General features: G+C 49.8%; 8 protein-coding genes and 1 non-coding gene across 9 annotated transcripts; 4 read left to right on the top strand and 5 right to left on the bottom strand.

Moving 5' to 3' along the window:
• Positions 1-162: 162 nt before the first annotated feature.
• BDW70DRAFT_131875 (uncharacterized protein) lies at positions 163-2,787 on the top strand. Its single transcript, XM_073736067.1, has one exon. It carries the CDS (start codon positions 380-382, stop codon positions 2,489-2,491), a length of 2,112 nt encoding a protein of 703 aa, XP_073598317.1. The 5' UTR covers positions 163-379; the 3' UTR covers positions 2,492-2,787.
• A 2,353-nt stretch (positions 2,788-5,140) lies between these two features.
• On the top strand, positions 5,141-7,078 carry BDW70DRAFT_166072 (cytochrome P450; the record flags this gene model as incomplete). The annotated part of the gene is made up of 8 exons (XM_073741898.1): positions 5,141-5,393; positions 5,447-5,985; positions 6,034-6,219; positions 6,307-6,441; positions 6,494-6,519; positions 6,567-6,651; positions 6,703-6,866; positions 6,919-7,078. 8 exons carry the CDS (start codon positions 5,141-5,143, stop codon positions 7,076-7,078), a joined length of 1,548 nt encoding a protein of 515 aa, XP_073598318.1.
• Positions 7,079-7,839: 761 nt separating this feature from the next.
• BDW70DRAFT_157926 (uncharacterized protein) lies at positions 7,840-8,232 on the top strand (the record flags this gene model as incomplete). Its single annotated transcript, XM_073740437.1, has 1 exon — positions 7,840-8,232. One exon carries the CDS (start codon positions 7,840-7,842, stop codon positions 8,230-8,232), a length of 393 nt encoding a protein of 130 aa, XP_073598319.1.
• A 938-nt stretch (positions 8,233-9,170) lies between these two features.
• BDW70DRAFT_157927 (kinase-like domain-containing protein) lies at positions 9,171-10,458 on the bottom strand (the record flags this gene model as incomplete). The annotated part of the gene is made up of 3 exons (XM_073740438.1): positions 9,171-9,594; positions 9,661-10,190; positions 10,240-10,458. The coding sequence occupies 3 exons, from the start codon at positions 10,456-10,458 to the stop codon at positions 9,171-9,173; spliced, it is 1,173 nt and encodes a 390-aa protein (XP_073598320.1).
• A 546-nt stretch (positions 10,459-11,004) lies between these two features.
• On the bottom strand, positions 11,005-12,002 carry BDW70DRAFT_157928 (uncharacterized protein; the record flags this gene model as incomplete). The annotated part of the gene is made up of 2 exons (XM_073740439.1): positions 11,005-11,901; positions 11,967-12,002. 2 exons carry the CDS (start codon positions 12,000-12,002, stop codon positions 11,005-11,007), a joined length of 933 nt encoding a protein of 310 aa, XP_073598321.1.
• Positions 12,003-13,461: 1,459 nt separating this feature from the next.
• On the bottom strand, positions 13,462-13,568 carry BDW70DRAFT_t64. Its single transcript has one exon. It is a non-coding gene; the product is annotated as a tRNA-Leu (tRNA).
• Positions 13,569-13,703: 135 nt separating this feature from the next.
• Positions 13,704-15,271, bottom strand: BDW70DRAFT_13135 (thioesterase family protein). The gene is made up of 3 exons (XM_073735970.1): positions 14,833-15,271; positions 14,211-14,769; positions 13,704-14,087 (listed from the first exon to the last, which is right to left on the bottom strand). Exons 1-3 carry the CDS (start codon positions 14,946-14,948, stop codon positions 13,824-13,826), a joined length of 939 nt encoding a protein of 312 aa, XP_073598322.1. The 5' UTR covers positions 14,949-15,271; the 3' UTR covers positions 13,704-13,823.
• Positions 15,272-15,865: 594 nt separating this feature from the next.
• On the top strand, positions 15,866-17,250 carry BDW70DRAFT_148636 (uncharacterized protein; the record flags this gene model as incomplete). Its single annotated transcript, XM_073738894.1, has 2 exons — positions 15,866-15,894; positions 16,104-17,250. The coding sequence occupies 2 exons, from the start codon at positions 15,866-15,868 to the stop codon at positions 17,248-17,250; spliced, it is 1,176 nt and encodes a 391-aa protein (XP_073598323.1).
• Positions 17,251-17,535: 285 nt separating this feature from the next.
• Positions 17,536-20,655, bottom strand: BDW70DRAFT_13141 (C2H2 type zinc finger domain protein). The gene is made up of 7 exons (XM_073735983.1): positions 20,282-20,655; positions 20,199-20,214; positions 19,581-20,107; positions 19,313-19,522; positions 19,220-19,264; positions 19,063-19,164; positions 17,536-19,009 (listed from the first exon to the last, which is right to left on the bottom strand). Exons 1-7 carry the CDS (start codon positions 20,366-20,368, stop codon positions 17,822-17,824), a joined length of 2,175 nt encoding a protein of 724 aa, XP_073598324.1. The 5' UTR covers positions 20,369-20,655; the 3' UTR covers positions 17,536-17,821.
• Positions 20,656-20,993: the final 338 nt, after the last annotated feature.

A 20,993-nucleotide genomic window follows, 5' to 3' on the forward strand; every position in this document is an offset into this window, starting at 1 on the left:
TGCTACTATTATTATCAAGGATCTGGGACACACAGCTCACGAGCCATGCCATGCCCGCACGAGCCTACTTAGCCTGGTCACCTGACTTCCCTGCACATCAGACCATGGATCCCCTTGCTCTTATCGAATTGGATTGGAGACGGTATCGATAACCTGATTAACCTTCATTCGGCCAGTTGACGACTCGACTTCATCCCATCGTCCATCCCACCCTTCACCGTAATAGCTTCCTTTAGTGATGACTGCCTCGCTAGCTTTTCTTACATGTCACTCTCTTCGCTTCTAGCCTCGACCCGACTCGCAACTGAGGGGGACATGATCCGCTTTATCCTCCGTGTCCCTCCTCCCGCAGTACTCCGGTACCGGTACGGCTATAGTCATGACACGCTCTGCAAGGCGCTCGCGACCGGTTCGCTCGAATCGCACTCACGTCCCCTCCTACAACGAAGATAGCGGACCCAGCGATTCCCTGGGCGGAGACAGCGAGACCGACCAACAGCGCTCTGGAGGCTTGTCGCATTCCTTACGATCACGAGATTCGAATCGCGTTCCTATATCATACCGTGAAGAGTCGACCGATGATGATGACCTGGATAACTCTCGGGAGGGAGATCCAGATGATTCGCTTCATCGGACCTATCCTCTACCCGACGCCGATATGCGGGCCACGCCTACAACACAATCGACGGCCAGCCGTCCTCGTCGTAGACGGTCTGTTAAAACAAGGTCCCAGACGCAGAAGGCAAAGCGGACACCGACCAAAAGGCGACTGGAGTTGGGACGGCCTCTTAACAAGCGGAGAAAGGCGGCGGACGAGACGGATACCCTGTTCGCTAGTTCGGGAGTGATTCCCCCATGGCAGACTCTCCCATATCATATACTGTTGGACATTTTCCTCCGTGCCTCTTACCCTCTTGTAGATGAACGAGCTCTGAAGAGGAACCGCACGGTGGGTTGGCTTGTGAATATTGCGCTGCTATGCCGCAGTTTTCACGAGCCTGCGCTAGCAGCCCTCTATCACTCGGTGCCAACGATACCTGCCCTCAAGTCTCATGGCTTGCTAAGCCTTCTTATGAAGCCTCAAGATTCGCTGTCTACAAACTACCGTAATAAGATCAAGGAGCTACACGTCGATGTTGAAGCCCTTTTATTGTACAAAAGCGGTCCTGCCTTCGGGTATTTCGACCTATCAGCGTTGGTCCAGCATACTCCCCAGGTCAATACACTACGACTCTATCACAGAGATGATTTCATGGTTGGCCTTCCTCGGTGGGGTATCCCTTCTTCGAAATGGTTCTATCCTGACGCCCTTTTCAAAACTATCAATTCGAATTCGATCCGACTTCACAGTTGGGACTGGAATGCCCGGTTCATGACCACACAAAATCTGCTTCCACTCATGTTAGAAAATCATAACGAGGCTTCGTTCAAAAGTATTCAGGATCTCAGGATATTTCACATCTGTGCGGAAGATCCAGATGGTGATGACCAAGTTGTTGGGATGACTGATACCAGAGAGGACGTTCTGGCGGCGGCCCTCAACGTGCTTCCCATGTTGCGCCGACTGGAGTTTCTGGGTTCCTCTATACTGAATGACTGTTTACTACCAAAATTACCGTTGAACCTAACTTCCCTCACCATCAACAACTGTGATGATGTAACTACGGCCAATTTTAGCCTCTTTCTTGGCACCCACGGCCATAGTCTGCGTGAATTGAGCCTCAGTCACAATCGTCATTTGAGCCTCTCTTTTGTTGTTGATCTCAAGAGATCCTGCCCGTGTTTGGAGAAGTTCACAGTAGATATATCGATACACGACCTTTCATCATATCACGACGTGGAGCCTCATTTTGACGAGCTGCTCTCTTCTTCGGAGATCCCATCATGGCCTACCACCTTACAGCACTTGGAGTTGATCCAGTTGCGCAAGTGGAAGGAGAGCACAGCTGAAGCATTTTTTGCTTCCCTGATCGAAGCTGCTCCTGAGCTTCGTAGTCTACGAACTCTGGTGATTAGCGCAATTCTCAAGACAGGATGGCGTGACCGTGCCTCTTTCCGTGAAAGGTGGATTGGCAAGCTGAAGAAGGTCTTCTTACGACAGAGCACGCCACCTAATCCAGCACTTTACATTCTTGCACGGCATTCGGAGAGCCTATCTTCAGGCAAACCAACCGAGGATTCGCAGCCCAACGACACTGAGTTCGCGTCTCCGTCGAAACGAAAAAGCGCGCGAATCGCCAGCCTCAGACATTCCGATGGTGAAGAAATCCGAAGCTTATCGCCCCGGGCTCATCAGATGAATGAAAATGACAGTGAGCTTGATACTCCCGCCACACAGGGCATGTGCGATGTTGTAGAAATTCGAATCGACAACCAGCGCCCGAGGGATACACAATTTAATGAATCAGACTTTTTGGACGATGAGTTAAGTGGGGACGAAGAATGGACAGGTCAAGACGTTGACCTGGGCGACGGAGGCCATGCTTGGTGAATGCGCTACAAGGGGCCAATCCTCTTTATTCGCGCTCGCGGTCTAGTCCTACCAGACCGTCGCTTCTGTATATGCCCTCTTTCATGGCTATTGGCGGCTACTTCTCTCTGGGACTCTCGGTGTTTTGAGCTATAAGGGGCGGGTCATGGCGTTTCCAAGTCTTTGGGGTTTCATTTCATGGTTAGGGGGCTCTTTACTTCAGATTTATTTGTTATATGAAGTTCTTACCTCGGTTGTTGTTCTTTATAGACTGCGACTCAGCTTGATGCAAATCCTAAACTTCAATTCTAGCTCTATGAAGGTGCAGTAGGCCTTTGTGCAAGTTCTAGTTATTCGTCGTCAACCCACAGCGCATATAGTGGGCGTCCTATGTTGCGATGGCTTATGCCCTCCAGCATATCAAGAGTGTATCATCCGCCAAATCCACTCTTCTGCCGGTAGATTTGTCTTTATATCCCTCTGAAGCTTTGGTCAGACAAATTTGCGGGGAAGTCATCGGTGCACGCCGAGCTAGTGTTCCAGAACCGGAATAGCTGACTGGCAGTACATGCATGCATCAGATACACGGGCCAATCCACGGGTCCGTGACGAAAACACCAACTCCCTCAACAGTGACCCAGAATTCTGCAGCAACACCTACGCTAGTTTCCGTTTGACGTTATCCCGGGACTTTTGGCTTCTCATCCAACAGAGCGCTAATGATCTATCTGCAATGGTTGTCTCCTCATTCGTGGCCCAGCGATGCTTCAGCCTTTCACGCCCTTGAGCTGCAGTTCCTACCCGAATGTGGAACTTTGGAATGGTCCATAAGTGATATTTAATTCTGTCATTATAATCGTACGAGGTCATAGATACTAACCGTGTTGCTGTGGTTTAGGCCGAGCTACTAGTACAACTTTCCTTGGCTCAATGACAACAATGAGACAATGCCAAAGTCAGCGCTTGAATTGGAGTCGCCCGCCTTCCCAAGTACCTCTCGCTTTTGGCAATAGCAGAATTGCCGTTTCTTTGATACAGGGCAAATACGTAATTGGGCTATCGTAAGCAGCGAGACGCGTCGAGAGAGGAATATGCTGAGCAGCTTTCTTTAGTGACTTTACGGAGACTCTTCCTTGCTGAGTTGCTGGGAAAGATTTGTCTCCAGTCCAGCTTTGCGTCTTCACCTCTGCACACTGAGATTGACGATAACCAGATATCTCGGTTTATTTCCGGTTCTTCTCGACCTAAATATTGAGCAGCCACGCTCAGTCTGGCTTTCCAAAATGTCCTCAAGGAACTAGACCCATTGTTATACCTATGATACGAAGCTAGCAGCAGACTAGGGTCTTGGACTAGACGGAAGGATTGGCTAACAGGTATCGCCGTACGACTGCATGTCGCGTCCTTGATGACAAGTCCATTAACCGGTGAGGATTACGGCGACAAGCTCAAAGCAGAGCTTGTTGTTCAGTACATGCCAAAGACCGAACCGAAGAACGTATCTGAGAGATCAAGATATTACCAGGCTTTAGAGGAGTCGTAGTTACTGAGGAAACCCGGACTGTCAACTCTGTCCCTTTCGAAGCAGTGTGGTAGAGGGGTAACGTCTTTGCCAACAAGCGTGAGGGGTCGAGCCTCCTGTGCTACGTGCCCACCATCGAATCACGCAGACGGCAAAATGAAGCCTTGACTTATCATCCCACCCAGCGTACAAGACGAGGCCCAGGCTCTCTTGGCTTTGAAACTCTCCAAAGGCTTCGCGATTTCACATCCACGCTTGATTTTATGTGTCCTGGGCTCCTCTATTTAATATACCAGCCGTTCAGGCCTTCCTTTGGCAGTGTAGAAGCATACCTATAAAGGTCCTTCCAAATAATCCAGACTCTGAATCAATATAACGGCACGTGTCTTTCGAGGCTAGACATTTGCATTGTCGCAACGATTTCCGTTGGAGTCTCGAGGCCACCAGCCACAGCTATTGCAGCTATTTGGTCTTAATGGCCCCGTACCAAGCTAAGCATACGCCCCTACAAGCCTTATGGGCACATCTGTGCGCCACAATTAATGCCGATTTGGTAGATCAGAGGCCGACTTATAGGGGACCTTAACCTCAAGATTAACTCGAGAATTCGGATCATAACCGTAATAAGTTGTATTTGTACTTCATCATATTCTCCATTGCCTCGCGACCTGTCTGGCAACAGGCCTAGGTTTGAATGCAAAGTCTGTCAGACTATGTTGCATGGAATATGCACACAGATTACATAGGTCTAGGATGCCACATCCACGCACCTTTCAGAGCCATGAAATAGGCCGCCTATTACTGCATTGCGAGTACGTCTGTTACGTGTCAAGTCCGTCTAGTTTTTCCGTATTTGACGGCAATATATCAGATAACTACCCAAGTATGCTGTGTGACAGATGGAGTGTAACCCCTGTGACCCCTCTTACCGAGTCTGCCCAGTCATCAAGCACCACTACAGCCACCGGAGGGCATATACAGGCTAAATTATAATACTCCCCGGCGATCTTTGTCAATGAACTGTTCAAGCTAGCTGACCTTTTGTTTGACCTAGGCATCGCTTCTACCTTGTCTTTACATAAGTGCACCATCCAACGAAGCATTCCCCGCCCCTCCAAATCTCACTTTCGCGGTTTGAACAAGAGGAAATGGACCCCAAAGAAAGTACCCTTAAATTTTTGGCCTCTGATATTCGAAGCATAATCTGGCGGCTGGCAACTTTGATATCGGTGGTAGCCATACTACGAACAGCTTGGGTCATTATATATCGAGTCTATTTCCATCCCCTCGCCAAAGTCCCCGGACCGCTTCTCGCCAGGATAACTTGGCTCTACTCTTTCTGGTACAATATTATCACGAAGCGTTTCTACCTTCGCGTTCAAGAACTGCATGAGCAATACGGTATAATCTGCACCCGTCGGTGGCTCCCTGCTGAGATTTACTAACCGTCCCAGGCCCGGTAATCCGCATCACCCCGGATGAGATCCACCTCAATGACCCCGAGAACCTGGAGAAAATCTATTTTGTTGGGTCACGATATCCCAAGGATGCTGCATTCTACGGTGCATTTGGCGCGGACAGGTCCGTGTTTACGGCTCCAAGTCCAGACGTCCACCGCGTGAAAAGAGCCGCCTTGAACCCGTTCTTCTCACGGAAGAAGGTACTCGAACTGGAAGATATCGTGCAGGATAAGGCGGAGAAGCTCGTTGGGCGCATGAAGAAGGCTTTCAATTCCACTGGTGCTATTGACCTTCATCATGGTTTCCGCGCGATATCGGTCGACGTTATTACGGACTATGCATTTGGCGACTCGTACAACTTTCTCGACCGAGACGACTTTGGAATAGACTTCTTCAACGGGTTCCGAGATACAGGACCCGCGCTGTGGACCTTCCAGCAGTTCCCCGTCATCCAGCGAGTAGCGAAGAAAATGCCCTTTTGGCTGGCAGAGCGCCTTAGTGCCCCGTTGGCATTGAGGAGGTCTCAGCACATGGTATTATTCAATCTGGAATTATTCAGTTACTCTACTGATGTCGCCTAGAGCTCGCGAGCCCAAGTTCTCAAGGTGAAGGCTGCCGTGGAAAGAGGCGAAAAGGTCTCTCGCACTACCATATTCCACGAACTATTACGTCCTGATGCAGCTGAAGGATACGCAGTGCCAAATGTGGACGAGCTCTCGAGTGAGGCACAGAATATTCTTGGTGCTGCGTCAGATACTACAGGGAACGTGAGTATTGCGTATGAAACTAATGCTGAATTAACGGCGATAATGCCTGCAAATCGCCTTTACGAGATGCTGACCTTCATGGTATAGACTTTGACAATTGCAGCATACAATGTCGTCCGTAATCCTGACATATACGCCCGATTGTCTGCCGAACTCAAGGAGGCATTCCCGAACCCCGAGGGCCGTTTGGAGTTTGTTGCTTTAGAGAAGCTCCCGTACTTGGTGAGTCACTTGCATTTACGGCTGTATAGAACCATATGTGCTAATCAGCTAGACTGCCGTAATCAAAGAAGGACTCCGGTAAGCTCTGCTGAACGAGTACTATCATCTTATATCAACAGAAGCAGATTGTCCTTTGGCGTCCCTGGCCGGCTTCCTCGTGTAGTCCCACCCCCTGAAGCCGTATTTAACGGCTACCGTGTTCCACCTGGAGTATGTTTCATTGTTCTTGGTATCTACGTAAACTGACACAGACCTATCAAGACTGTGGTGAGCATGAGCTCCTGGATAATGCACCATAACGAAGACATATACCCCGATGCGGAAAGGTTCAACCCAGACCGCTGGCTTGATCCTTCAAGGGCAAAAGTGCTCGAACGATACCTGTTTTCGTTCGGAAAGGGGACGCGAGGATGTATTGGCATGCCGTATGTGCCTTTAGCCATATCCAACTTCTGATAGTATTAACCTAGACAGCAGACTCGCCTATTGCGAGCTCTACGTGACCCTTGGCCGGATGTTCCGCGAGTTTGATAACCTGAAAACGCCGGCGAAGAGTAGAGAGGAGTTAATTGTGGACGATGGCTTTTCAGCGTATCACCCGGAGAAGAACAATAAGTTTGTATTTAGCCTGGCTTAGGTCTTTGGCTGTTACACGCTACTTGGCTCGCCTTGTCCTATGTTGAATGGTGCTATGCTATGTTCTCTTTTCAATGGCTATTGTTTAGCTTCACTTTAGTTCAAAGGTGTATCATTGGCGAGGTAAATAGCGTGTGTTATTCTCTTCTCTTTTACTCACACTCTCAGGCAGCAGTGAAGCAACTCTTGTTCTCCAACATTTGTCTCCCTCTTCATTCACTTCCCGCCAGCATCTAGCCGAGTGCGCCTTTATTAGACTTGAACCATCTGACCGCTTTCTTTCTCCATCATAGCAGCTTCACTCCTAACACTGTTGACTTGATTTACATCCACATCTGCCTCATACCATATCATCCTCACAAACTCGAACTCAGCAAATCATCGACTCATCAGCATCGCACAATCACTCCAAGATGCCTATGAACCGGAACGACCAGGCGGACGCCAAGGCACGTACAGCACCGATCACTTATTCTTATCGATTCTCCCTGCGTTGTCGTAAGGCATGAAAATGAATTAGGCCAACTCACCCAATTCGCTTCCAGCTCCTAGGTGCTATCATACAAACAAGCACCACTACGATGGATTGGAAGGCCATCGCAGAGATAATGGGCCCCGGTAAGTCTCTCACACCCTTTAGTATACTATCCTCTCTCCTTTCCTTTCTACAAGACTCTATATCAGGACAACTCCAGTCAAAGCAAAGTTTATATGCTAACGGACTCTCGTGTCTTCATCCACAGATTGCACCCCGTAGCCGTCATGAGCCGTGTCTCTCGCATCAAGAAAAAAGCCAAGGGTTGTGGTTCTACTGCTGCCAAAGAAGGAGGCGATAACGATGATGGACATGATGATGGCCCCAACTCACGTCCTTCTGCTCAAACGACTCCCGTGAAACGTAAGAGGGAACTGGCTAAGAAGAATGCGGCGGCTGTAACAGCTGGTGGAGCCGATAATGAAAGTGCGGATCTTAACTCGGTTGATCCGGAAGAGAGTCCCACTAAAAAGGCTAGGGGCCAGTCCAAAGGGAAGGAAAGAATGGCTGTTGCTAGGGCCAACGAATATGCTGATAGTGATGGTGGCGAAGAAGAGGATATCAAGATGGATGCTCTTCTGATTATGGAAAAGGAGGCTTCTGATACGGACTTCGACTGACCGGATTTGAGTTGGCTATCTAAGAGTTCGCCTAGGACTTCAGATTGGGCTCTCGCATTCATAGGGTATCGGAAGGGTGAGAAACTTCGCGCTGGCTAACACTCATGGATAGTGGCTTTTCAGGGTAAGATTCGGTCATGTGAAAGCTAGGGATATGAGCTTGATTCCATGTACGTCGCCACAGAATACTTCTTAAGACAAGCTAGCAGTGGTCAAGAATACAAACCATCCCCGTTTACGGGAGCAAAATGGTCAGACTTTAGCTAGACCGTGCAAGATCAATCGTCTCCACTCGATCTCTCTACTGTTCTTCGCTCCTTCATGAGAAGGCGTTTGGGCCTGTAATATTGAGCCCTACCTAGCCACGCCTCAGTTCTTCGAATAGCAACAAACAAGTGATGTGTCTTGCGTCATGACGTCTGTCAGCCTAAGGTTACTCGGCTCGTAGGAACGGCAAGATCCAATTCTGTAGCATACTTTGCCCGATGTTGCCGCACCGAATGACGAGAAGCCAGCATGATGAACAAGCCAGCGGCCTGATCCGCGTGGCAGACTCGATTTTGATTCAGAAGCTAGATGTCCTGGGCGCAGGGTGGTTTTCAGTGCGAGAGAAGCATGTCAGTTAACGGGGAGATCTGGGTACACTCCATAGCCGTTTGCTGTGCGCCTGATGAAATCTCCAAACACAACATTTGAACCATCAAGATGGAACCTTAGTCTGTTCTTATTGTAGTGAATGAGACAGAGACATGATCGAATATCTTTGTGCAACTTTGCAGGGCTTCTGGCGGTTCGGCGATTGTACTGGGTAGCCTTGTATGTGGGATATCCGGCCACGCCTTCTAGTTTCTCCGGCACGATAGTGACAAGCTATAATACGACATACGTTTTTCTTTCTCATTGGTCTGCTGAAAAGATGGACAGTCCGTCGTGTCCACCTAGGTCCTAGCCTTGAAAAACACCTCCCAAAATTTCCCATCAAACCACGTCCGATCAGCCTCCCACGCCCTGACAACCAGTTCCCTACCAAGTTTGACTAAATCGTGAATCTGCTCCTGACTCCCCCATCCGGGTGTTGTACTACCCCAGAAAATGAAGTGTACACCGACGTGGATGAGCGTTCGGAAGGCGATCCTTTGCGGGATATGCTGATACCCATACCCCTGTAAAAAACCTTCTATAACCCACAATCCCGCATCAATGTCCTTGTAGTGCTTGAGCATGTACAGTTCCGCGATCATTTGCCCTAAATCAAGAGCTCGAGATCCACGCTGAGCTAGTTCCCAATCTGTGATGAAGAGCGGGGTCGGGGTTGTCGGTGATGCTGCTTGATCTTCAAACGCAGTTTTGTGAATCAAGACGCTGGTATTGTCAGCATTGAACTGCAAGGTTGAGTATAACAGGCTTGGGGTTAGGAGATTCGCATACTTTCCAGACCAAAGGTCGCCATGTATTGGCCCAATAGTCCCGTCCTGGGTGTCCGCATCCTCCAGCTCAGCAGCGGCAGCGTCCCTAACTCTTTGAAAGACAGAACTGGTATGACTATCCCCGAGGATATCAGGGAATGCATCAATCATGCTCACGAGACTGTCGTAATTGATAGAAAACTTCAGATCCCGCATAACCGTGTTCTCGGCAAGTTGCTTTGCAAACTCCGCCTGCGCTGGGTGTATACTCCAGACGTGGAATAAACGTAACCAGGAACCTATAGTGCGGCTGATAGACAGTACCCACTCCCTTGAGACCCTTTCCGAGACATCAAATGAGAGCAGGAAAGTCTTTAGGTCTACAGAGTCGGGCAGATCTTCCATGACCTGGGTATATGTCGACCGGCTGAAATGCAATAGCTTGGGCGATTTGACGGTTACCTGATGTTTCTGATCAAAGTCCGAGTCTTCCTTTGTCGTGGTCTCACTTTGCATGCCGTCCAGGGCCCGCAAGGCGGCTTCCTCGACTAACTATAACTGTTAGCCACGCTGAGTCCCGAACAGAAAGGACAAGTCATACACATCGCTTTGCAGTCAGCTTGAAATCTGAGTTTGAAGCGAGATATTCTTCCGCATGCTTGACAATAACGGTTGTCGTGCCATTTGGAAGAGGCCGAGAGAGAACGCCGCGATAGACGAAATTGGCTGTTCCTCCACTAAGCTGAGCGAGTGAGGAGCAGGCAAATGGGCTGCTGGACAGCTCAGACGCAACGGCATCTTTTACCTCCGAGTCTGTCATATTGATGGTGTATCGTGCATCATATTGCACATCCGGGGTTTTATAAGGAATGCGGGGTCCGCTTTGGGACTAGCGAGTAATACGTGGAACGTCAAGAGCATAAGGGCATAGCTCGTATAAGAGGAACAGCTTGAGTAGGTATTTCGAATATGTTCTCTAGCGGGGTTAAGAAGGTTGTTTTGTTCTGTTGCTGGGCGTTGGTCGGTGTGGGTTAACGGTGCAAGAAATCTAGAGTATGAGAAGCGCAGACACAAGTAATCACATATGCAGCACTCATATCGAGACGGAAGTGCTTGTCAAGACAGAGAGCAACTCACCTGCGTCGGGATGGTATCGGAACATAACTGGGCGCCCTTAATATTGAGGGCGCGTTTTGCCCAGGCGATGAAGAGCCGTAATTTGAAGAAGTTGTTTAGCATTTCGGCATACCTAACTCAATTGTCGTACTGTTCCTGTCCGTGCGAAGACTCTATCTTGGCAGTTACAACATCCATCCATCAATCAAGAGCAAAACAAAACACCAAATAGCTGGAAGTCCAAGGCCACCTATGCAAAATCCTCCTCATCTAAAACGGCACTATCAGGGACATAGTCCGATGCCGAACTGTCCACTTCATCCGTATGTCCCCCGAACCCGTCCTCACCATCAGCAAGATGATAAGTATAGCTGATTAAGCCGAGTTTGGTCGTAGCCCGGCGGGCCCTGGAGGTGCGCTTCACTGGACTTCCGTCACCAACAACATCAAGTGACTGCTGAGCCTCCTTTCCGATCCTCAAGCCCAAGCTAACTCCAGCTTGAACATCAGATCCCTCCTGGGTCTGTCTGGAGCCCATTAACCCAGCGGTAGCAGCAGCAGGGCTCGAGGCTGGGGGAAGCGATGGAACCTTGAACGTAGGAAAGTTGAGGAGCCCCTGTCCATTCCCCTTCTTGGTAGGCGTTTTGATGGAAATGCTGTCGACCTCCCCCGTAACAAAATCGGTATCCAATTCGTGCTCCGCGTCCGCAGCAACAGTAGTATCGTCATCATCAAGGTCCATATCGCTTTTGGGCTGCGAGTTCTGGGTAGGTACGTTCTTGCCGTTTTCGATTTTATCTGCAGCCTTCTTCCGCTGGCCAGACCGAGGGGTTGAATTCGGGGTTCCAGGTTTGCGTCCTCTCTTCGATGCAGGAGACAAGCTGCTGGATCCAGAGCGAGGGCAAATCATGGAGCTGTTATTGCTCTTTCCCGGTTTAACCATCGCGCGGATGCGCGCGAGACGCTCAGTGATGGCACGGGGAGTAGGTTTATCCTGATTTTCGATGGTCGCTGTATGTTGGGTTTGTTGGTTAGGCCTGAACTCGGACTTGGAAATAAAGAATGGGCGACGAGACTTACGCCAGACTTCAGCAACCCTTTTAGGATCCAGTCTGAAGTCATGAGTCTCGAGGATCTTCAATAAGAGCTACAGTGTGAGAAGACTGGTTAGTTAGATGCAGAAGGTAGATTTTCAGGGGGCTTTAAACTAACAAGCTGATCTTTCTCAGGAGTCCATTTCATAGGCATGGTGACGGTACTTTGAGGAGAGAAATGTAAGAGAGTCTTGACAGAGAAGAAAGCCGACAGCTCGTTTAGCTAGTGGATAAGTCGAAGGAGAAAGATGGTAAGGCGTGAGGAATACAAAAGAACAAAGGGAGAAATAGAGGATTGGGCAAGATTTAAGAGATCTAGGAGTGAGCTGTGAACCAGGTTGAGGGGGCAAGGTCTTGTGTTAATATTCTCCCTGCCTGAATCTACTCTTCTTCACTTCTCATGTAACATCCCTCTCTCAAGATCAACACAGGCCAGGAGCAATCTGCTTGGTTCTAGCTACCTTAGACTTCTAACCTCTCTTCTTTTGCATATTCTTCAGCATCTCCTATACTGATACTTGTCTTTCAACATTGATATCTTGTTTTTACTTCCACGCGTTTTTCACCTGCCTTCATCTGGCTGGCCTTCGACACCTTCAAGAGCTGGTTTGACTCATTGACTGCACTTAACTGTGTGAGCTCAGAATTTCCAGTAATGGTTACTGGTTCATGCAAAGCTTATAGTGCGATGAAGAACCATGATAACTCTTTGCAGTCTTGGTCTTGCAGGCTTGCTGCTAACTGTCTCATGCAAGCTATCATTGTTCCCAGTGATAAAGACAAAGCTGGTGTCACTATGCCTGTGAAGCGTATGTGTTTGAGCTTTCCCTGCCAAGGAGAAGTTCGATACGTTCGGCGTTCGTGGGCGCAGTGTCCTACCTGGACTCAGACAGCGACGAATATATAAAATTTTGCCAGTTGCCTCTCTCACTCCTGGAGGCAGGCAGAAACGTTTGCGTACCCGACTTTCGTGTGCCTCTGAGAAACTTTGTGAACATGGATCGTATTGATGAGGAAACTGCTTAGACTAGGAACTGCCTTAACTTTGGCTTGCCTGACCTGCCGCTGGGTTGCTCTGCACCCTCATGTCTGTCGCTTGCCTCCATATTTTTTGGTTACTTTTCAGACCTAGTTGGCGGTTATTGTGCAAACAAGGTGAATTGTCAGAATGTCTAGCAGCATGCGATGGGAATATCATTATTGGACTGATCTGGGATGAACAAGGTCGGCTCGCACAAGGTTATTATGTACTTGTGGTTTATGCTTGAAGGACGATGATAGAATAGATCCACTTGTTGTGCTATTGACGCCTAACTGTGCCCTACTCTGTGAACGCAGCTTAGACTACAAGACAAGTAGGCAACATATATAGGCAGTAGGCAGCCGGAAATAATGGAGTACCAGCATGCAGATACAAGACACATAGTATAATGAGAGCTACCTCAAGTGATCCATCTTCTTTGCTCCTGGTCCGCAACAACTCCTTCAATACTAACTAACTGACTTTGAACTTTAAGTACATACAGAGTGACTCTCCCCTTTTAATCAAGGTTTTGTGTTCGACCTCCAAGTTGTCATTCAAAGGACAATAAAAAATTTAGAAGGAAAAAAAATGACAAGGGTGGGATTCGAACCCACGCACCTTTCGATACACGGAAGCTTAGAAAGCAGGATCAGGTAAACCTGAACCGTGCGCCTTAGACCACTCGGCCACCTTGCCAGTTGATGTAATACTGTAATTTGTAGTAATTTATAGGCAAAAACACTTTGCAAAACCGAAGGTCCATATTCCAGTCCCCCGCCAACTGAATGACCGATTAGAATCAACCTTTCAAGATCATCTACAAGCACAGGATCCAAGTTTAATGGATTGGATTCAAGGAGTATAAAACAAAAAAAAAACAAAACCGAGCATGCTCCAATAACAATGTCAAATACAACGGCAGTGGCTAAAGAGTTAGCATAAACAGTCCCTTCACATTTTCGCTCTCTTTGAGTCCTTCCTCAAATCTGAGATATACACCACATGATTGCTCAGCGCAAGGATCTCTCCTTCCTCGTTTAGAATTTGGACATTCACATCATACCGCCCGTCCACAACCCTGTGCGAATTCGACCGCACCAAGACCCATTTCGTGCTCGGGTCGGGCCGTTTTTTGAACTCCACCGAAAGACACAGGGTGGAGAGGGCATAGCGCGAATAGAAGCCCGCTGTGTGAGTTGCAGGCGGTTGGAGGGGCTGTATATAGGTTAAGATATCATTAGCCGCGGGTTTTCCATACGTAATAATAAATTTTACAGGATGTAATGCGATCATGCCAGAAAGGGGACCAAAGCGTCAGATCTTTGAAGCTGAGCTTACCATGTCCGCAAGCAGCGCCAAATGAAGAAGATCTGAAATTGGCGATCCGTCTCGAAAAGATAGCCAGACTTCGCGCTGGAGTCCGCCTAGCCGGTGACCCCATAGACCGTCCGCAGAGCGAGGAGCAACCCAGTGTAGTTTTCGGGTGACAGGAGTTGCATCTACCACGGGGTCGTCGATTGCGACGCAGTCTGTCTCTCGAGACGGGGGTGGATGTGCACCTAGTTGCTTCGATTGTGTAGAGTCTTGTGTCAGGCCCTTTTCTTTATCCAGATTGGCGAAAGTAGCAATCGCGATGCATGCAGGGAACTGTTGCGCCTCGCCATACCCCGACTCTGACTCTCGAAGGAGCTCCAGGTCCACCTTGACAACGCATAGTCGGGCTGTGGCGCGGAGTATCTTGCATGAGAAGGAGACTTGGCCCGGTGGTACCTTGTGGAGGAACTGGATGAAGACATGGATGGGGTCGGGATATTTGGCTACGGCGTCTGCGTTGCTGTTGATAAATCTGCGGGCGGCGGACAGCATCAGGGCCGTTAGGTAACCTCCCAGGACGGAACTGTGCTTTTAGTTAGCATTGCTAACTGGTAGTTACAGTGTAGCCAATGGAGATTGGATGTACTGCTGCGTGCACCAGTCGCGGGAAATTCTGGCTATCAAGCGATCTGGGGAACCATTCTCGGGCGATAGCGCAGAGGTTGCTTCTAGGAGTGATGGAGTTGGACCCCTGGACGCCATATTGTGGGGGTATTTAGACTGAGTTGCGAGCTTAGGGAGAAAGATAGGGATTGACGATGCGTGAGTTGTCTATCCAAAGCCAAAAGTCGCGATCACATGGTGACACCGTGGAGGCACTAGTATAGGTAGAGTGTAGTATTCCACTTATCCACCCTAGAAGTTTCCCACACTACTGCACACTCTAGCTTAGCTCTCTTCGAGATTACCTTTCCCATCGTCCACTGAGTGCATCGTTTGGGATTAGGTCTGTGTCTGGCGATCGACTGCTGAGCAAAACCTCATAACTGGGTTAGAGCGCGATGGCTCGCTCCCTTTCGACCTCAACGAATGAACCGTCCGACTTTCATCATTGCCGACAACCATCTTCTACAAGGCCGACCAGCAAGGATTATTGACAAGCACCCCGGCTCACTTAGCGGGTAATCAGGGGCATTAGCTAGGGCTAAGTTGCTCCTTTTACGGCACACTGCTGAGTTGCCGAGGTCTGAGATCGGCAGTATGTTCTAGACACAATCCGCGATGAGATATAATCGAGAAACTGATCTAACACAATGACCTTCATGCCCAAGCTCGCAAAAGAGCAACAAGACGGCTTAGGGCATGGGCATGAATTAGAAGGGATTGTCGAATCCTAGACTCCCAATGCGATGATAGAAGGGCCTTTTTTTCAACAAAATGAACAAGATATTCAATGGTGGGCAGATGAGCACATAAGATACGGATGTTTATCTCCTGCAAAAAGTCGTATTGGTAGGTTCGTATTGCATGACCTATCCAAGTTGGCACACCGAATCTTGTCGAAGGTAAATCAGCAGACGGAGCGGCGTTTCCGAGCGACCGGCAACCAACACGGCTGTGAGACGACCGTGGAACGTTTATGAATCTCGGGTCATAGATCGGAGCCCGACATTTTCAGCATGCCTCCCGTCAAAAAGAATCGATTGGCGTCCGTGTAGATGGCGAAATAAAAAAGAAAGACGGAGGGTATTCCGTCTCACGTGTCTCAAACTCCTGACGCGGAGTGACCGGAGAACGCGCTCTTTCCTTGCTTTTTTCCGAGTGGCGGGGATTTTTCAGCTCCCGACATGTAACCCAATCTTCCTCCTCCCCGTCCTCTCTGCTTCGCTTCAAACCCCTATCTTTTAATCGATCAAGAAGGAGGCCAAGGAGGACCGGGACGAGCATGGACCAGGGTATAACTGTTTTTCGCAAGAATGAATCAGACCTCCAGAGGCAAACGGAAGCAGCGGTCAACAGGAAACCCAAGCGCGGTCCGCTCAATACCATCGAGCAGGCCGCTCTGATCAAGGTCTGCGAGAAGAGAGCCAGATACGACGAAGTTTGCAACATAACTTCTTCACAATTTTGGGTCGGAATCGAGATGGCTCTCGAAAGGGAGATTGGTCGTCGCTACTCGCACTATTCCTGCAGAAAGCGCATCAACGACTACATCACAAATCGTGCTATATATCAAAACGACATCAAGAACGGGATAAAACCGGATCCTGTGCACTTGCCCGACCCAGAGATCCGCAAGCTGCTAGATCGATGGGAGGAAATGGACAAATACAAGGAACAGCTGGAAAGAGAGAAGGCATTAGGCCAGCTTGTGGGACGGGAGCCTGAAGTGCCGACAAAAAACAAACTACAGAGAGTCGCGGACTGGGTCAGGAGCCTTCCAGACCCGGAACCTCAAGCTCGACCCCTCGTCACTCCGCCTTCCACCAACTCCTCCCAATCGCCAGTTAAACAGGATGAATCCACTGCTCTTTGGGCTCGATATCGGAAAATTGAAGATTATCGGGCCATTGCACGGTCTAATCAACTCCGTGCCTTGAACAATGATTTAACGAGCAATCGACAGCTTCTATCGAATATTAAAGAACAATTACACTCGACCTTCTACGATCCGCCGGCCAACCAAACCACGACAGGTCTAAAGCGATCCCGGGAAGACGAGGTCTCTCCCGACCGAGCAGCGCCACGTCCTCGAACCGAATTGGCCGAGTTGGAGGCTATGGTCAAGCCACCGTTGAAACAGAGTCCTGGTAACTCGAATGTCCTTACTCGATCCGAAATCCCGCCCGCCCAGATGCCGATCGAGACAGTATTCAGCAAATTCTGGGAAAGCATGCTGCCATATTTCAAGGAACGAGCTCTGAAAGACGGCATATGCCTCATAAAGTCCGAGTCCATCATGCACGACCTATTTAAAGAAGTTGGGGCCGCCATGACCAAGGCATTTATGAAACTAGAGCAGCAAACCTCTCGATCTCCTTCCGCTTACAAGCCTCCTATATAAGTCCGCTTCACGTCGCATTCCAAGCATTCGCATCGTCATTTCTGCTATCTACGAGCATTTTTCCTATTCCACTTCCGGCGCGCATTGTTTTGTCTTCACCTTCATTATTGGCCATTTCGTGCTTGATCCAGTTTTCTCATTAGACTGCATAGAGTCGATACCCCGTTTTCTTTGGGTCGTTTGGATTTATGATTTGTTTTACAGTTGCATCGCAAGCATCACAAGCATTGCATTACATATCTGCTTGACGTCTCTTACTCTCCTTTTACTTTCCTGTACATACAAAGCTGCCTGCTCGATTGGGCTGCTGGATATGAAGCATCACTCAGATTGATGAATGAATTAAAGTAAACAAACACAGAACAACTTCATGTACATGCTGAGTACTCGAATTCTCAACCAAAAGGTACAAAAACGCTTTGTCATCTCTACTAGGTCGTGCTTCGTGAGTTATCAATAAATAAACGCCATGAGAGCCTAAATCGCTGTACTATACCCATCCACCACCGCCTAGAAACGCCCCCGATGATATCCAAAAAAAAGATGCCAGATGCCGATACCCAAAAGAAATCTAATGACATAAAATAATCCACTGGTTGACAATCTCCTCCATATCATGCGCAATGCCCCACTGCGAAATTAGACACCGAAACAGCTTCTGCATCGAATTCATCTCATAAAGAAGGTTGCGGACCGCCGCAACCCCGGGTGGAGAATCCGTCCGTCCCTCCGTTACAAAACGGCTCGTTTCAGAGCCTGTAGATGGCCGGAATCCAGATTCACAGCCGAGGTTCAAGTCCGCATGCGAGAGCAGCGCGTCCTGCCATACGATTGTGCGTGGGAGATGGATATTCGCTATACCTGCGAGAGCGAAGACGACGTAGACTGTTGCTGCGGCGAAAAGCGAAGAGGGCATGTGGATGACGTGGGCGCGGCCGCGAGGGAGTTGTTCGATTATGTCTTGTATAGCGATGGCATGGAGTAAGGCGCGGCGGGCGTCTTCGGTGTTAACCCAGTTAAGCATGTCGAAGCCTGGCCGGAGGGTGCGCGAACCGCCAGAAACTTGTTGCGGGATGTCGTAGCGGGCGCAGACGTGGCGGCAGAGGACGGTAGAATTAATCATGGTGTCGAGGCAGATGGTGTGCCAGCGGAGGAGGACCTCGAGGCGTTCCGGGGCGGAGAGGTGGATACTCATTGTGATGGTTTCGTGCACTTGGGCGAGGGCTCGTCGGACATCTGAGCGGCCGGGGACACCAACGGCGGCGAGGTCGCACTCGTCTGAATCAGAGACGAGGGATTGGAGGCCTTCGAGTATTACGCGGAGGGAAAAGGCGGATAATTGGTAGTCGAGAGCTCGGAAGCTACTCGTTGGTGGGAAGAGGGAGCGGAAGATGAGTCGGAAGGAGGGTTGTTCTGCTTTCTGAGAGCGCATGTGCGTTAACCACTCGTCAGCACTATTGGCGTCGAATGCGGCCTCGCTGCTGGGTAGAGTGAGCGGGTTAGCAACGTGGCGAGTGGAAGCTCCATCACCAGACATCTGTGCCACGAGTCCATCTAGGATATAGTATGCTAACAGGGCTCGCTGCTGGATCTCTCGCGCAGCCCATGTTCGCCATTTGCGGTCTTTCTCGGAGCTGGGTGTATTGGGGAATGGTACGTCCTCTATAGAGAAGGGTTCACTATCTAGCATGCCGCAGTGTCGTGCCCAGAAGAAGCCGAGGGGACGGAAAACCTGGCTGGTGGTGCGAATGGCTCGACTCTACATACGGAAATTAGGGCAAGGAAGTGGCAAGGGCTTGCATCAAAACGTACCTTGGACAAGGCCCCATATATTTGTCCCAAAAGAGCAGTAAGCAGAAGCTGTACGCCGTTGCAAGCGTCGTACGGGCCGCGGTGCGTGATCAACGATTGCCACTAGAGATCATCAGCGACTCACAGTCCTTGTTCCTTTGCAAGGTATCTGTCATACCGAGGTCGAAACCGCTGTATGTGCTAGCCTCCATAATGCTTCTCCCTATAGAGAATTAGATAGGATTGGTCTTGCCAGAGTCACTCGACAAACCTTCGCAACCGAGTCCTTGGGGCCGAGATACAGGGACCCGAGGGCCATAGCATTTAGCAGTAGGGGATGGGTGCAATCGCGGAAAACAAAGGTTGCTCGATGCAGGATCGGGAACGTCGGAATGAACCGTACGAAGAACATGTGTAGACATTCGTCCAGAAATACAGATGTAATCGAAGTCGCCTTTATCGCAGCAGTTACGCTGGAGGACTACATATCATCAGCTACACGCTTCATAGCAGTCACAGGAGCCGCGTAGGTATCTTACTGAGCTTGTCACCATGTCCGAAACATCCCGGACAGCCTGATGGCTCCCGCCCGTGGGAATCGTGCCGATAGAAGAGGCTCGGTCATCGAAAGAGTTGGGAGAGCCAAGATTCATACCGCTCACATCCTGCACGACTGGAGGGATAGGGAGAGATCCGAGAGGTATCTGCCACTGGTCCGGAGAATCCGAGGACATGATACTCTGGAACAAATTCTCGGAGTCGGGCCATATTAGGGCAAAGTCGAGGTCTGAGGCTACACCCTGCAACCCCGACGCCTGCTGAGCATCAGATGCCATCCATGGCCGGTCTGTTGCGGACGTTGACACCGCGGCTTCGGCCGGTGGTCGAGCAGCATCCCAGGTCAGAGTGTCCAACGAGGTCACCTGGGGCACCTGCAAGGACTGCTGTGCCTGTGCCTGCTTGGTCGCAGCGGCGCGGGTATGCAATTTCTCGTGGCGGGTCAGGGCATCTTGGCGCGCAAATGGGCGACGGCATTCTTTGCAGACAAACGGCTTAGATCCGGTATCTTGATTATGCCAGGTTGCCGGTCAGCTTTGTTTCTGCTTCGACTTTCGGCACATTCCGCGTCAAGCTGTGCTCTCTTGGGGAGTCCTTACGGCAACGTTCATGTCTCTAAATGCCGGCGTTAACCATCGAGTCTCCACCGCCAAGGGAAAACTATTCCGAGGTATATACTAACCCTTAAATGTTCAGCCTTGGAGAATCCTTTCTCGCACACTCGACATATCAGAGGCTTGGCCCCTGGGGATGTGGTTGATGGTGGCATCGTCCAGCAGTAGTAAATTGCGGGTTAAGCCGACAATTCATCGACAATCCATCCACAAGGAGGCACCAGCAGAAACACAGGTCTGGGGGAGTGGAGAGTAGAATTTGAAGCCTGGAGGTTGGAGAGATTGGCTGTGGGAGGATTGTGGAGAGTGGAGATTGTGGGAAAGAGATTAAGAGAGGCGTGACTAAGCGTCACCAAGCCTGTCGAGACTCTGGTTCTTTGGCTCTTGGCGTCTCGCTCTCGACTCTCCCGAGAATCATACCAAAGTGCCGTCTTGCGATCCGAAACTTATCCATCCTTTGCCGGGCTGAAGCCTTCAGCCACCGTTCTGGGCTTACACTTGGCAGCCTTCGGCTGCGTCTACCCCTGGATCCCGACGGGATTGATGATTATTTTTCCCGAAGCCTAATCATAAAGCATTCTAGCATACGCAATGATGCGCTCTTGACGCGATATAAGTGGGAGCACGCCGGTTTCCCGTCGGACAGGACCTGTGATTGTCACTATTATTACTGCCTTGCGTAATTGCGTCTTGGTAATGCTCTTTACACAGTATGCATTCAGGCACCTGATCATCGGTGCTGGTTCGGGTCAACACCTTGGCCCGGCTTGTACTGTAACA

This window comes from Aspergillus foveolatus (genome assembly GCF_047715535.1).
Source record: "Aspergillus foveolatus strain CBS 279.81 unplaced genomic scaffold BDW70scaffold_11, whole genome shotgun sequence".
NCBI classification, from domain to species: domain Eukaryota; kingdom Fungi; phylum Ascomycota; class Eurotiomycetes; order Eurotiales; family Aspergillaceae; genus Aspergillus; species Aspergillus foveolatus.

What these genes read in the sequence shown, in the direction of transcription:
- BDW70DRAFT_131875 (XM_073736067.1), top strand. Translation starts at nt 380, where the DNA reads ATGACACGCTCTGCAAGGCGCTCGCGACCGGTTCGCTCGAATCGCACT.
- BDW70DRAFT_13135 (XM_073735970.1), bottom strand. Translation starts at nt 14,948, where the DNA reads ATGGCGTCCAGGGGTCCAACTCCATCACTCCTAGAAGCAACCTCTGCG. An exon ending in CGCGACTGGTGCACGCAGCA is followed by an intron (nt 14,770 to 14,832) that starts GTACATCCAATC and finishes CTAAAAGCACAG; the next exon opens with TTCCGTCCTGGGAGGTTACC. An exon ending in TGGCGCTGCTTGCGGACATG is followed by an intron (nt 14,088 to 14,210) that starts GTAAGCTCAGCT and finishes ACCTATATACAG; the next exon opens with CCCCTCCAACCGCCTGCAAC.
- BDW70DRAFT_13141 (XM_073735983.1), bottom strand. Translation starts at nt 20,368, where the DNA reads ATGCCACCATCAACCACATCCCCAGGGGCCAAGCCTCTGATATGTCGA. An exon ending in CCAAGGACTCGGTTGCGAAG is followed by an intron (nt 19,265 to 19,312) that starts GTTTGTCGAGTG and finishes AATTCTCTATAG; the next exon opens with GGAGAAGCATTATGGAGGCT. An exon ending in ATACAGCGGTTTCGACCTCG is followed by an intron (nt 19,165 to 19,219) that starts GTATGACAGATA and finishes GATGATCTCTAG; the next exon opens with TGGCAATCGTTGATCACGCA.